The sequence below is a fragment of the Rhinopithecus bieti genome, unplaced genomic scaffold, assembly GCF_001698545.2.
Source record: "Rhinopithecus bieti isolate Rb0 unplaced genomic scaffold, ASM169854v2 scaffold_72735, whole genome shotgun sequence".
Lineage (NCBI taxonomy): Eukaryota > Metazoa > Chordata > Mammalia > Primates > Cercopithecidae > Rhinopithecus > Rhinopithecus bieti.
In genome coordinates, this window is record NW_016827539.1 from 710,503 (window position 1) to 724,908 (window position 14,406).

General features: G+C 38.2%; 1 protein-coding gene and 1 pseudogene across 1 annotated transcript in view; one reads left to right on the forward strand and one right to left on the reverse strand.

Moving 5' to 3' along the window:
* CEP63 (centrosomal protein 63) overlaps window positions 1-14,406 on the forward strand; it is an 86,191-nt gene that overhangs the window by 20,613 nt on the left and 51,172 nt on the right. The window contains 1 exon segment of the mRNA XM_017863869.1: window positions 6,192-6,369. Coding sequence (XP_017719358.1) covers window positions 6,192-6,369 — 178 coding nt within the window.
* On the reverse strand, window positions 9,939-11,689 carry LOC108523319 (developmental pluripotency-associated protein 4 pseudogene; annotated as a pseudogene).

Consider the following 14,406-nt stretch of genomic DNA (forward strand, 5'->3'; position numbering starts at 1 on the left):
CGTGGGACCCTCCCGGCCAGGTGTGGGATATATTCTCCTGGTGTGCCCGTTTGCTTAAAGTGCCGTATTGGGGTGGGAGTTACCCGATTTTCCAGGTGTTGTGTGTCTCAGTTCCCCTGGCTAGGAAAAGGGATTCCCTTCCCCCTTGCGCTTCCCAGGTGAGGCGATGCCTCGCCCTGCTTCAGCTCTCGCTGGTCGGGCTGCAGCAGCTGACCAGCACCGATTGTCCGGCACTCCCTAGTGAGATGACCCCAGTACCTCAGTTGAAAATGCAGAAATCACCGGTCTTCTGTGTCGCTCGCGCTGAGAGTTGGAGCGGGATTGTGTTCTTGATTCAGTACTCAGCTTGAACATTATTGGTGTATGGAAATGCTACTGATTTTTGTACATTGATTTTGCATTCTGAAATGTTACCAAAGCTTGTTTATCAGGTCTAGGAACATTTTGGTAGAATTTTCAGGGTTTTCTAGGTAAAGAATCATATCATCAGCAAAGATAGATAATTTGCCTTCTTCTTTTCCTATTTGAATGCCTTTTATTTCTTTCTCTTGCCTGGTTGCTCTGGCTAGGACATCAAGTACTAGGTTCAGTAGGAGTGGCAAGAGAGGACATCCTTGTCATGTTCCAGGTCTCGGGGGAATGCTTTTTGACTTTTGCTTATTCAGTATGATATTGGCTGTGGGTTTGTCATAGATGGCTCTTACTATTTTGAGGTCAATTCCTTCGATGCCTAGTTTGTTGAGGGCTTTTAACATGAAGGGATATTAGATTTTATTGAATGTTTTTTTCTGCATCTATTGAGATTATCATATGGTTTTTGTTTTAAATTCTGTTTATGTGATGAATCACATTTATTGATTTTTGCCTATGTTGAACCATCTTTGCATCCCAGGAATAAAGCCCACTTGATTGTGATGGATTATCTTTTTGATGTGCTGCTGGTTTCAGTTGGTATTTTGTTGAGGATTTTTACATCTATGTTCATTAGGGATATTGGTCTGTAGTTTTCTTTTTTTTTGTTGTATCTTTGCCAGATTTTGGTATCGGGGTGATGTTGGTTTCATAGAATGAGTTAGAGAGGATCCCTCCTCCTCAATGTTTTGGAATAGTTTCAGTAGAGTTGGTACTACCTCTTCTTTATATGTCTGGTAGAATTTGGCTGTGAATCCATCTGGTCTGGGGCTTTTTTTGGTTGGTAGGCTTTTTATTACTGATTCAATTTTGTAACTCATTATTAATCTATTGAGGATTTCTCTTTCTTTCTGGTTCAATTCTGGGAGGTTGTGTTTTCCAGGAATTTTTCCATTTCTTCTAGATTTTCTAGCCTGTGTGCATAGAGATGTTCATAGTAGTCTGTGAGGATCTTTTGTGCTTCTGTGGGATTGGTTGTAATGTCACCTTTGTCATTTCTGATTGTACTTATTTGGATCTTCTTTTTTTCTGTTAATTTAGCTAGCAATTCATCAATCTTATCAACTGTTTATTTCATTTGTTTTAGTCTCAATTTTGTTTATTTCTGCTCTGATTTTAGTTACTACTTTTTTTCTGCTAGCTTTGGGTTTAGTTCTTATTTTTCTAGTTCCTTTAGGTGTGACATTACATTGTTTTAGGTTGTTGACTTGAGATCTTAATGTAGGTGTTTAGAGCTGTAAACTTTCCTCTTAACACTGTGAAGAATTTTTTGATATCTGCCTTTGTTTACCCAAAAGTCATTCAGGAGCAAGTTGTTTAGTTTCCATGTATTTTTGTGGTTTTGAGAATTCCTCTTGGTATTCTTATTTTTATATTTTTATTCCACTGTGGTCTGAGAAGATGCTTGGTTTGATTTCGATCTTTTTTTTTTTTTTTTTTTTTTTTTTTTTTTTTTTGTCTTTGTACTGTTTTGATGTAGGCATCTATTGCTATAAACATCTCTCTTAGCACTGCCTATGCTGTATCCCATAGGTTTTAGTATGTTGTGTTTTCATTTTCATTTGTTTCAAGACATTTTTGGATTTCTTTTTTAATTTCTTCACTGACCCAGTGGTCATTCAGGAGCATGTTGTTTAATTTCCACGTATTTGTACAATTTCCAGAGTTTCTCTTAATCTTGATGTTTAGCTTTTTTCCATTATGGTTTAAGATACTTGATATGATTTTGATTTTAAAAAATTTGTTGAAACTTGTTTTGTGGCCTAACCTATGATCTATCGTGGAGAATGTTTTGTGTGCTAAAGAATGTATATTCTGCAGCTGTTAGATGAAATGTTCTATAAATGTCTTTAGGTCTGTTTGGTCTATAGTGTAGAACAAACTGGATGTTTGTTGATTTTCTGTCTAAATCACTTGTCCGGTGCTCAAAGTGGGGTATTGAAGTCCCCAATTATTATTGTATTGGAGTCTGTCTCTCACTCTTTAGCTCTAATAATATTTGCTTTGTATGTCTGTGTGCTCTGGTGTTGGATGTATGTATATTTACAGCCTGTAATATCTTGTTGCTGAATCGATCCCTTTTCATTATATAATGACCTTCTTTATCACTTTTTATGTTTATTTGACTTAAAGTCTATTTTGTCTGATATAGGAATAACTACTCCTGCATGCTTTTGGTTTTCATTTATGTAGGATGTTTTTTCCCATTTCTTCAGTTTCAGTTTATGCGTGTCTTTACGGATGAAGTAAGTTTGTTTTAGGTAGCACATAGTTGGGTCTTGCTTTTTATCTATTCAACCATTCTGTATCTTTTAGTTGGGGAATTTAAACCATTTACATTCAGGGTTGTTATAGATGGGTGAGGACTTAACTCCTGTAGTTTTGTTAATTGCTTTCTGATGCTCTTGTATATCCTTTGTTCCTTTCTTCTTCCTTTATCGTTTACCTGTATAATTTGGTCTCTCTCTCTCTGTTTTTTTTTTTTTTTTTTTGTGTGTGTGATAATGTTTGATGCCTTTCTCTTTCTCATTTGTGTTTCTGCTTCACCAGTGAGTCTTACACATTTTGTGTGTTTTCACGATAGCAGATAGCATCCTCTTGCCTCATGATGTAGGACTCCCATATGCATTTTTTGTAGGGCTGGTCTAGTGATGATGAATTATCTCAGTTTTTTGCTTGTCTGGGAAAAACTTTATTTTTCCTTCATTTCTGAAGGATGGCTCTGTTGGGTATAGTATTCTTAGAAGCCAGTTTTTTTTTGTTTGTTTTTTCTTTCAGCACTTTGAATGTATCACCCCATTCTCTCCTGGCCTGTAAGGTTTTTGCTGAGAAATCTGCTGTTAGTCTGATGGCAATATCCTTATATGTGAGGAACTCACAGAACATTTGACATTTTTCTCTTGCTATTTTAGAATTCTGTGTCTTTGACTTTTGACAGTTTGGCTATAATGTGCCTTAGAGAAGACCTTTTTAGGTTGAATCTATTTGAGGATATTTGAGCTGTCTTTATTTGGATATCTATATCTTTTGCAATAATCGGGAAGTTTTCAGCTATTATTTTGTTAAATTGGTTTTCTGTTCCTATGCCCATCTTTTCTCTTTCTGGATTTGCACGAATTTGAATATTTGGTCACTTTATGGTCTCCCATATGCCATGTAGGCTTTCTTTATTCTTTTTTATACTTTATTCTTTTGTTGTTGTTGTCTGATGGGGTTATTTCAAAAGGTCCATCTTCAAGTTCAAAAATTCTTCTACTTGTTCTACTCTGTTGTTGAAACTCAATTGTATTTTTAAATTTCATTTGTAGAATTCTTCAGTTTCAGGATTTCTGTTTGGCTCTTTTTAATGATATCCATCTCTTTGTTGAATTTCTTTTTCAGAACATACATTGTTTTCCTGATTTGTTTTTATTATCTGTGTTTTCTTGTATCTCACTGTGTTTATTTAATAACATTCTTTTCTTTTCTTTTCTTTTCTTTTTTTTTGAGATGGAGTCTCATTCTGTCGCCCTGGTTGGAGTGCCGTGGTGCAATCTAGGCTCACCACAACCTCCGCCTCCCGGGTTGAAGTGATTTTCCTGCCCCCGCCTCCAGAGTAGCTGGGACTACAGGTGCACACCGCCACACCTGGCTAATTTTTGCATTTTAAGTAGAGACAGGGTTTCACCATGTTGGCCCGGCTGGTCTTGAACTCCTGACCTCAGGTGATCCGCCTGCCTCGGCCTCCCAAAGTGCTGGGATTACAGGCATGAGCCACCATGCCCGGCCAATAACATTGTTTTGAATTATTTTTAGGAATTTCATACATTTCCTTTTCTTTGGGATCTGTTACCAGAGAATTATTGTGTTCCTTTGAGGTGTTATTTTTCCTTCCTTTTTCATTTTGTCTTGTGTCCTTATGTTGAGTTCTGTGTATCTGGTGTAATAGTCACTTCTTCCAGTTATATGGATTGGCTTTCATAGAGAAAATTTTTTTCCTGTAGGTATATCTATAATGTTGGTTGGGTAGGGTGCTTTGGATTTGATTCTCAGTGGGTGCAGGAGTGTAGTTGCTATGATTTTTCCAGCCATAATCAGTATTAGTGTTTTCTGTGAGTTCTTCAGTGACTTGGACTGTGGTAGTTAGTGGAGGCTATGGCAAGGCTCTGCTGGGAATAGGGCCACCAGGCAGACTGGTCATCACGTACTAGTAGTGATGGCAGTGGCAGGCAGGATGGGCCCGTCCTCAGGCTTCCCAGATGGCATGCACAGGCACCAGTGGTAGCAGGCAGGGCAGATCAATCCCCAGGCCCCTGGATGACATGCACAGGCACCAGTGGTAGCAGTAGTGAGTGAGGCAGGCTTCTCCAAGGTCCCTGGATGATGTGCATAGGTGCTGGCAGTGGTCAAGGTGGGTTTTTTCCAGGGCACCTAGTGGTGGAAGGAGGGGCCAGGCCGATCACCAGTGCCTCGGACAATGTGTGTAGTAGTGGTGGGCCCCTAAGTGGTGTGTGTAGACTCCCAGTGGTAAGTTTTCTTTTGACCTTAAGCTTCTCACTGCAGTTTAAAAAGCTTATCTGAGTTATGTCTCTGACCATTTTGTGCTTTGGGTACAGAAGCAAAAGTGTTGAGCAGAAGCTAAGTTGATCCACAGTATTTTGGGAGGACTTTGTTTGGGTTGTTTGCCTCATCACAGCAGTGTGAAGCTAGATGTTTGCCTACATCCTATCTTGAGTTTTCTACTCTTAAGAAGCAAAAGTACAAAGGTTCTGTCACACTAAGAAAAGGTGCTTTTTGAAAGTATTTAAGCCTTACTGAAAGCTGTCTGTGGCCATTTCTGGAAACCTCTTTGAATCTAGTATGTCCGTGTCCAGTTCTGTTTCTCAGCAACATCTGGCATCTCCTGAAATGCCAGGATATCAGTAAGTTTACAATAGTAAGGTAGACTACAGTAAGTTTCTGACAAAAAGATGGGCGGAAATAGTTGAAATAAATCTGGCTGAAGGATGAATTTCTTGAAGCAGCTCTTAAAATTGTATTATCACTTTCCTGCATGATAGTCTACTTTCTTCCAAGGCTTTTTCCTTTAGCTAGATGAAAATGTGACATATAGGCTTGTCTGGATCCTTCCTGAAAGCTTCCCTAATATATTACAGAGGCGCTTGTTAGCTGTGGCAGCCTGGCTCTACAAACCAGACTTAAAACATCAGTCTTGTGCCTAACCAAACAACTTGGGCTTTAGGTTGGCTATGAGGGGAAGACAAGATATTCTGTGAAATAAGTAATCATCTTAATATGAGCATTAAAAGTAAAAGCTTAGGCTGGGCACAGTGGCTCACACCTGTAATCCCAGCACTTTGGGAGGCTGAGGCTGGGCGGATCACCTGAGGTCAGGAGGTCAAAACCAGCCTGGCCTACATGGCAAAGCCCCATTTCTACTAAAAACAAAAATTAGCTGGGCATGGTGGCACATGCCTGTAATTCCAGCTACTCGGGAGGCTGAGGCAGGAGAATTGCTTGAACCCGAGAGGTGGAGGTTGCAGTGAACCGTGATCGTGCCATTGCACTCCAGCCTGGGCAACAAGAATGAAACTCTGTTTCCAAATAAATAAATAAATAAATAAAAGGCAAAAGCTCAGAAATCCTATTATTTGCTTCTGGTAATTTATTAATTGACATTATTAATTTCATTTAATTATTTACTTCAGGTAGATTTACATCTGCTATATGTTTACAGGAAAAAGATGAAAAGCCACTTGAACATATCTTCTGTTTTCTTAATGATCTGTTCTTCTTTATAGGGGATTTTTGACATCGTGTGAAGCAGAACTACAGGAGCTCATGAAACAGATTGACATAATGGTGGCTCATAAAAAATCTGAATGGGAAGGACGGACACATGCTCTAGAAACTTGCTTGAAAATCCGTGAACAGGAACTTAAGACTCTTAGGGGTCAGTTGGATGTGACACATAAAGAGGTAAAGCAGTTTATTTGTTCTTCTTTTGATATTTTATGTTGTCTTTTATATTAAATGTGTTTCTTAAATATTTGTTGAAGAAATAATTTGTATACCAAGTTAGTTTCTTTATTGTTTTATTATACTTCTGCTGTTTTCTTTTAGAAGAAAATTCATTGTGAAAATGTATAAGAATATTAGCATTTATTTCAAGGATCATTTTACCTTGGTTACATGTAATATATACATAACTTCTTTAAGAAAGTGTAAAAGGTTACCACACATTGTCTAACCTTCATCATATTACATGTTCATATTAACATTCACTGAGTTTCATGAAACTTGCTTTTGGCTTCACTATGTGGCTGGTATTATACAACAAGTTGCATATTAAAGAATTTGCCTCTTTTGGTTAGATTTAAAGTAAAATTAAGAGAACCCTTTAAAAAAAAAAAGCCGCCGGGCGCAGTGGCTCAAGCCTGTAATCCCAGCACTTTGGGAGGCCGAGATGGGCGGATCACGAGGTCAGGAGATCGAGACCATCCTGGCTAACACGGTGAAACCCCGTCTCTACTAAAAAATACAAAAAACTAGCCGGGCGAGGTGGCGGGCGCCTGTAGTCCCAGCTACTCGGGAGGCTGAGGCAGGAGAATTGCGTAAACCCGGGAGGCGGAGCTTGCAGTGAGCTGAGATCCGGCCACTGCACTCCAGCCTGGGCGACAGAGTGAAACTCTGTCTCAAAAAATAAATAAATAAATAAATAAAAAAGCCATGTTTACCCATGTTGAAAATTAGGGGAGAAGAAAGAAAAGAAGAAAATAAAAATTACCTGCAGTCCCACCACTCATTGATATTGGTAATTTGGGGAAAAGTTTAATATTTGCTGGTTGCCTTCTCATAAATTTAGCTGGTAAATTAGGAGGAGTACTCTGAATTTTGGAAGGGAAGTAGAAAGCATTTATGTGTGAGGGTTAGCTCTTAATTTTTGGTGTGGATGTCAATCTCAGAAGGATTGGAAGAGTTAGAGTTATAGGGGAGCACTGGTCCCATTTCTCACTCTGAAGACCTTTCCTACCAGTAGGATCACCATTCATTAAGGCTGTCATCAGCTTATTCAGGTACACTTCTGTGAATGGTACACACTGAGATTGTGATTTTGTTGAGAAAACTTATTAAGAATATTTTAGAAATGTTTCCCGTAACAAGGAAAGAGTTTGACTTGATAAAAATGTTATTATGCTTACCCAGAAAATTTATCCTTGGTTGGCCATTTGTACTTTGGGTCAAAGTAGTACATGGTAATAATGACTGTATCAAAGTTTTCTGCTAATGCTGTTTGCTAAATTGCAATTAATTTAAAATTTGAGTAGACCTTTGAGAATATATTTTAAAATTACACACGATGCAAAATACAGAAGGTGATGCAAAAGTACAGTGAATAATCATGTTTGATTTTTTAAAATCATAATTTAGGCAGAGTCAGTGTTCCTTTTATGGTAGGCTACTTAGCTAGCACTTTGTTTCTCCTAGGGCAAAACAAAATTCTGTTTAGCAAGTTGAAATGAAAGTGGTTTTCTGGTTGATAAATAGATTGTTTTTTTTGTTAGAAGCTCATTAAAGAATTGTGATTATGATAATATTTAGTCACTGTGATGCTAAATTTGAACTTATTCCTGTGGCTTAGTTTTAATGTCATGGGCATTATTGCCATTATTTAATGCCCTTGACATCAAAATTTCTCTTAAAGAGAAATTCAGAGAGATTAAGGGATTAAATGGATAGATTCCATGGTAAGGATTTGAAGATTTTAAGTTTGGCCTGGGGACATACAAGAAATTTAGAATTGCAGCTGTCTGGTCAGTTTGCTACTTCATTGATTGGGCTGCTGAAAGTTGATTAAGTTTCTAGAAGTAGGTTTCTGAAGATAATCTAGTAATGGGAATCTATTCCATAGAATTCGTGTGGAAGATTGTGTTGCATTACAACACTTCTTTCTTTCTTTCTTTCTTTCTTTCTTTCTTTCTTTCTTTCTTTCTTTCTTTCTTTCTTTCTTTCTTTTTTAAGGAACAAATGTGTTTATTATAGTGCTGAAAAATTATGACCACCAACAACCAGTGAAGGGCAGGAAGGAACAACACTATGAGATCATGAAAATATCTTGCTTCTTGTATTAGGCTGTTCACATTGTGATAAAGAAATATCTGAGGCTGAGTAATTTATAAAGGAAAGAGGTTTAATTGGCTTATAGTTCTGTAGAAGCATAGTGGCTTCTGAGGAGGCCCCAGGAAACTTTCAATTATGGGGGAAGGCAAAGGGGAAGCAGGCCTGTCTTCACATGGTGGAGCAGGAGAGAGAGAGTGAAGGGGGAGGTGCTACACACTTCTAAACAACCAGATCTCAGGAAAACTCACTGTCACGAGAACAGCACCAATGAGGATATCTGCCCCCATGATCCAGTCACCACCTCCCACTAGGCCCCACTTCTAACATTGGGGGGTTATAGTTCCACATGTGATTTGGGCGGGGACACAGACCCAAACCATATCACTTGTCAACAACCTTTCTTCTCTTGCCTTAACATTTTTGGGATTCTTTCCCAAACCTATTAAGTAATCATGATGGTTACAAATTTTCCAGTTCTACCACTCTTTCCAGTGCATTATTTTTATATCTTCATTAAAGGGGCAAAGCAAATCCCCTACTTGTAATAATAAGACAGTATTGGAGACTGCCATTAAAACACAGGACAAGTAAAAAACAGATCTGTTCCAAGACACACGGGACTATCAATTTAGGAAATACACAGAAAATTAAAAGTTAAACTCAGTTGGATACATTAAATATGTGCCACTTTTTGTATGTCAATCATACCTAAAGTGATTTTAAAAACAAATGATTCAACCTGTACCACCAACGGGTTTTGAGTATATATACATTTAATATGTATTTATGAGTGGAGAGCAACCTTAAACGTTTTAAACAGCAGAAATATACAAAACAATTTTAGGTGGAAATAATACAAAGTGTCTTGTGTTTCTATCCTAGAATCAAATCATAGAAGTCTCAGGTTATTAATAAAACAAATATTGTTTTGAATATTAAAAATCATGTGTTTTGGGGAGGGAGAGAATTAACAGCCTTTCTCTGCCTTAAGATACTTTGCATTTTATGAAATTTACAATTGGAATGGAGGAGCTCCTAGAGTTGTTAGTATGCTAGGGAGGGAAGTTGATCACAGGAGCAAACTATTGTTTCTTAGTGCTCAGCTGGAGAAGTTTTCACTTAAAAGAGCTGTTGAAGTCATTTCTATTTTAGAAGTGTACTATAAATGACTTTTTCTAATATTAACTAGAATTAATGGTAATTTGTGAAATGTTTTACCATTTTTAAAAATTAGAGTCTATGTCTCAGCCAGTGAAGCAGCAGACACTGCTGCATGTCATAGTCTAAGACCTGCAGTCCACCAGTCTGCATGGACTGTAAGCAGGTGTGGAGAGAACCGGAGTTCACCTATCAGCAACATGACCATGGAATTGACTGTTGGGCCTTTCTACTATTAATTACCATATATGTGCCTTTTTTCTGGTATTTTATTCCCACTGGATGCTTTTTATTAAGACCTTATACCTGTGAACACATTTGGAGCACAACTTACTGTCTTCAAGGTGCAGGTGGAAAATTGGGAGGCAGTAAGCAAGAAGAGTGCACTCACTCTCCGTTCTTACTTTTCTGGAGCCCAGGCTTGTCTAGCATGAAACTGGAGGTGAACCCAACCATCTGTATCTACAGGGAGACTTCTCCCATGGTCTTCTCTTGTGGAGATTCCTCTGCCTCTGGTGTCCCACCCTGGCTGCAGTTCTTGTCCTGGAGGCCAGCAAAGCACCTGGGGTAGAAGTTGTCTTACAGCCGTATTAACTCCTTCAAGGAGAGCAGCAGACTCTTCCATGGCAGGCAGCACCCCCTCCAGGAGGAAGAGCCACCTCAGGAGGATGTGTCTCCTCAGAACTTTTCAGGGATGTTTACCCCTTGTCCACCTTTGATTTTTTTTTTTGTAATGATTTCCGAATTCTGGCCTCTTTCGCTGTGCTAGGAATGTCCTTTTGTTTTGGGTTGATGAAGGCACACGGGTGCTTATGTGCATCTAATTTCTGGCCTTTGGTGCTCAGCTTTAATTGTTGGCACCAGGCACACAGAATGTCCTGGCGAATCAGGTTAACGGGTAGCAGTTTAGAGGGTAATGGAGGGATTGGTGTCTTCTTCTGAGGTTTTAGGTTGTTGTCACTGAACTCTGCCTTCCTCTTTGGGCAGAGCACTTTGTCACCTTTAACAGGTATTTTCATTTGGTCCCCTTTGCTGATGTTCCTGGCAAAGCAGTTGTGCTTGGTTAATTAGAAGTTTGCTGATCCTCTTCCCGTGACTTCTCTGTGGAGTTCCACTCTTTGCCTTTTTGACCTCTCCATACTCAGAAAAGAAGTGGAGATTGATAAAATTTTTCTTGAATCAAAACACTTCTTTCAAGTATGTGTTATAACACATTGATACTCCGATTTGAGCAGTATATAAGAACTAGAAAATAGGGCTTTATGTTTTTGTCATTGTATTAGTTCATTCTTTCATTGCAATAAGGAGCTACCTGCGACTGGGTAAGTTATGAAGAAAAGAGGTTTAATTGACTCACAGTTCCACAGGCTGCACAGGAAACATGGCTGGTGAGGCCTCAGGAAACTTAATCGTGGCATAAAGTGAAGAGGAAACAGGCACATTTTCACATGACGAAGGAGGAGACACAGAGCAAAGGGGGAAGTGCTACATACCTTTAAACAACCAGATCTCATGAGAACTCACTATCACAAGAACAGCAAGGGGGAAGTCTGCCCCCTGATCCAATCACCTCCCACCAGGCCCCTCCTCCAGCACTGAAGACTACAGTTCAACATGAGATTTGGGTGGGGACATAGCCAAACCACATCAGTCATTCTTATTTGTTTGAAGGGTACAGACCTAGAAGCAGTTAGTCCTACGGTGTAAACCACTGCTAATCAAATGACAGGTCCATGATGAGATTAAAAGCTTGCACCGGAATGTAAATCAGTGTATATCCATCTTTCACTGAGAAAATTTTGCTTATAAGAATGTCAGTTACACTGAATGGTGTGTTTCATGACATACTTGATTTACACTCTGCCTCAGGCTTCTTATGTGGGATTGCTGTCTGTGAATAACTTCAGCCCACCTGCAAATCATACTTGGTGGATCACTAATATAAGCAACTTATTTTGTAAGTTAAGGCTTTCTGTGTTTCTGGTTACAGTGTTGGCACTGGGTTGGTTTTAATGGACATTCCTGCAGTTATTATCTTCTAGCTCCCTACAGGGCAGGTTGACTTTATGAAATGAGTAAGAAATTTGGAGTCCTGTCCCTGCCTCTTTTCAGCTGAATGGCCTTGGACAAGTAACTTCCATCATTATTAGCATTTAATGTTCCTGAACTTTTCTTCACCTTTAATATTTATACTTGTCACAGTAAATAAAAAGAAAAATAATTCTACAAGGCTCATAAGAAAAAATAGTAATCTTCCCCACCCCTCTGAACCTAGGATTCTTACTTCTGTGAGGAGTAATTTCAGGCCTTTAACTCTTTCTTTTGGCATTTTTTCTATGTTTCCAAGGAACCTTTTTTACTGCTATATTTTCATTTATAGTTTTAGCTGTTTAATGACTTGGTACTATGAAAGATGAGGGGTTTTGCTCTCCTACGTACAATTATCATCCCCTCATCCTTCCAGGAGTGTATATCTTAATTTTTTGTTAGATCAGTATTCAGCATTTATATCATTAACATGGTAAATATTATTCACAGTTGAGTCAGGTAGTGTAATTATAAGCAGACTTGTTTTTTGTACTGCTTTTTTGTTTCCTGGAAATTACTAATTGTCTCACTTTCATTTGGTTTTTTAAACATACCTACCATTGATTGTTTCTGAACTCTCTGACACAGGTGTAAATCTTCTGTCATTGTGTTTAGACACGGCAAGTAATCTATTTTCTTTTCTTTCATTTCTTTTCCCTGTGAAGACATCTCTCCTGGAGCTTGCCATTCTCCAATGTGGATAGGTTGCTTTCAAGAATATAGCTGTCATCGTGAGAACTCCCTTCACCATTATTCTGGAGGTTTTCTGTGCTCCTCTATTTGTGTTTCTTTGCGTTCTCTGTCACCATATTTATATGTTTACGTTTCCATTTTGACAGAGCATAGTTTTGAGATCTTGTATATCTGAAAATAATCTTTATTGTATTTTCAGGCCTGATTGGAAGTTTGACTGGCTGTAGAAATCAGCTTTAGAAGTAAATTTCCCTCAGGATGTTTACAGTTAAATATGAATTATTTCAGACTTTAATATTTGGTAATGGCAGAGTAGGTAATTTGGGCCAGTCCACTCACTGAGGACAAATATTACGTTAGATTTAAAAAAATTTTTGCTTGAAGTAAAATGCTATCAGGATGGTGAGTAATTACCAGACTGGGATCTGGGCTGGGCAAGAGGTTCAGGGAGGTGTGTCCAGGATTTGGGGCCATTATTAACTGAAAGTAAAGAAGGCAGCCAAGAGGATAAAAGGTTGAGTGGTATTTTGATAACTTTAGGGGCTAAGGGTCCGTGATGTTTCTGAATGCCTCCTCAGTTTGGCTAAAGACCCTGAAAGGCTGCATCCTAGGAGTAAGGGTGAACCAGAACAGGCCCTCTTGATAAAACCACTCAGCTTCAAACATCTAAATCCCTGAAATCAGTTTAAATTAAACTTAAGAGTGCTACTGTCCCCAGGCATCTCCAAAGTGCTAGGGCTTCCAGGAACCTGGAAGAAGCAAATGTAAATTTTCTCCAAAGGAAAAATTACCATTCTAGGTTTCATATTATTCAAATAATTTTGCAAATATAATGCTTGGTACTTGCTCAGAGAATAACCTCAGACAACACGGACCAGGAGACAAGACAACACAAATGAAAAATAGTAGAAGCAGCAGAAGATAGAAATAGACCTATGATAAATCTAGATATTTGTCATTATCATGCACACAGTTTACAATTACAATGTTTATTGCGTTCAAGGAGCTGAAAGATAAGATTGAGCGTTTCAAAAAAGAGTTAAAACCATAAAAATAAATTAGTGGAAATTTTAGAATTGAAAAATAGAATGACTGAAATTAAGGCCTTAAAGATTAAGGGATAATTAGTGAACTAGATGATGTGACAGAAGAAAATGTCTAGAATAAAGCACAGGCAGAATGATAGAAAATATGGATGAAAGGATATGAGAAAGAAGATACAACAAGAAAGTCTAATATAAATGTTTTTGGAATCCCTGAAGAAAAAAAAAGAATGAGAATGGGCACAAGCAATATTTGAAGAGATAACTGGCTGAGATTTTGCCAAAGGTTAGGAAGGCCATGTATTTAAGAAGTCCAAGGATCTCAAGCAAGATAAGTAAAAAGAAACAGTTACCATGGTTGAAAACTAAAGACAAAGGGAAAAATCTGAAAAGCAATCAAAGACAAAAAAGATTATCTACAAATAGCTCTTAACAGTTGACTTGTCAGCCAAAAAAGTGAAAGCCAGAAAACAATAAAATATCTATAAAGAAAGAACATGACTTTTTCCTCTACCAAACAAGAATTCTGTATCTAGAATAAAGGTAAAATAAATATATTTTCAGATGAACAAAAATTGAGAGAATTGGTCACAAGCAGATCTGCACTAAGGAAGTATTTAAAAATGTTCTTTAGGTAGAAAGAGAGTGATCCCAGATTGACCCTCAGATCTGCAGGAAGAAATGAAAAGCAGTAGTAAATTTATGGGTGAATCTAAATGAATATTGATTGTATAAAACAACAATAATAAATGGAGTTTTGCTATGTTGCCCAGGCTGGACTCAAACTCCTGGGCTTAAGCAGTCCTACCTCAGCCTCCCAAGTACCTGGGGCTACAGGTGCATGTCACTGTGCCCAGCTAATGGTAATTGCCTTTTGAGTTTAACGTATATATAAAATTATGGTGGCAATGGT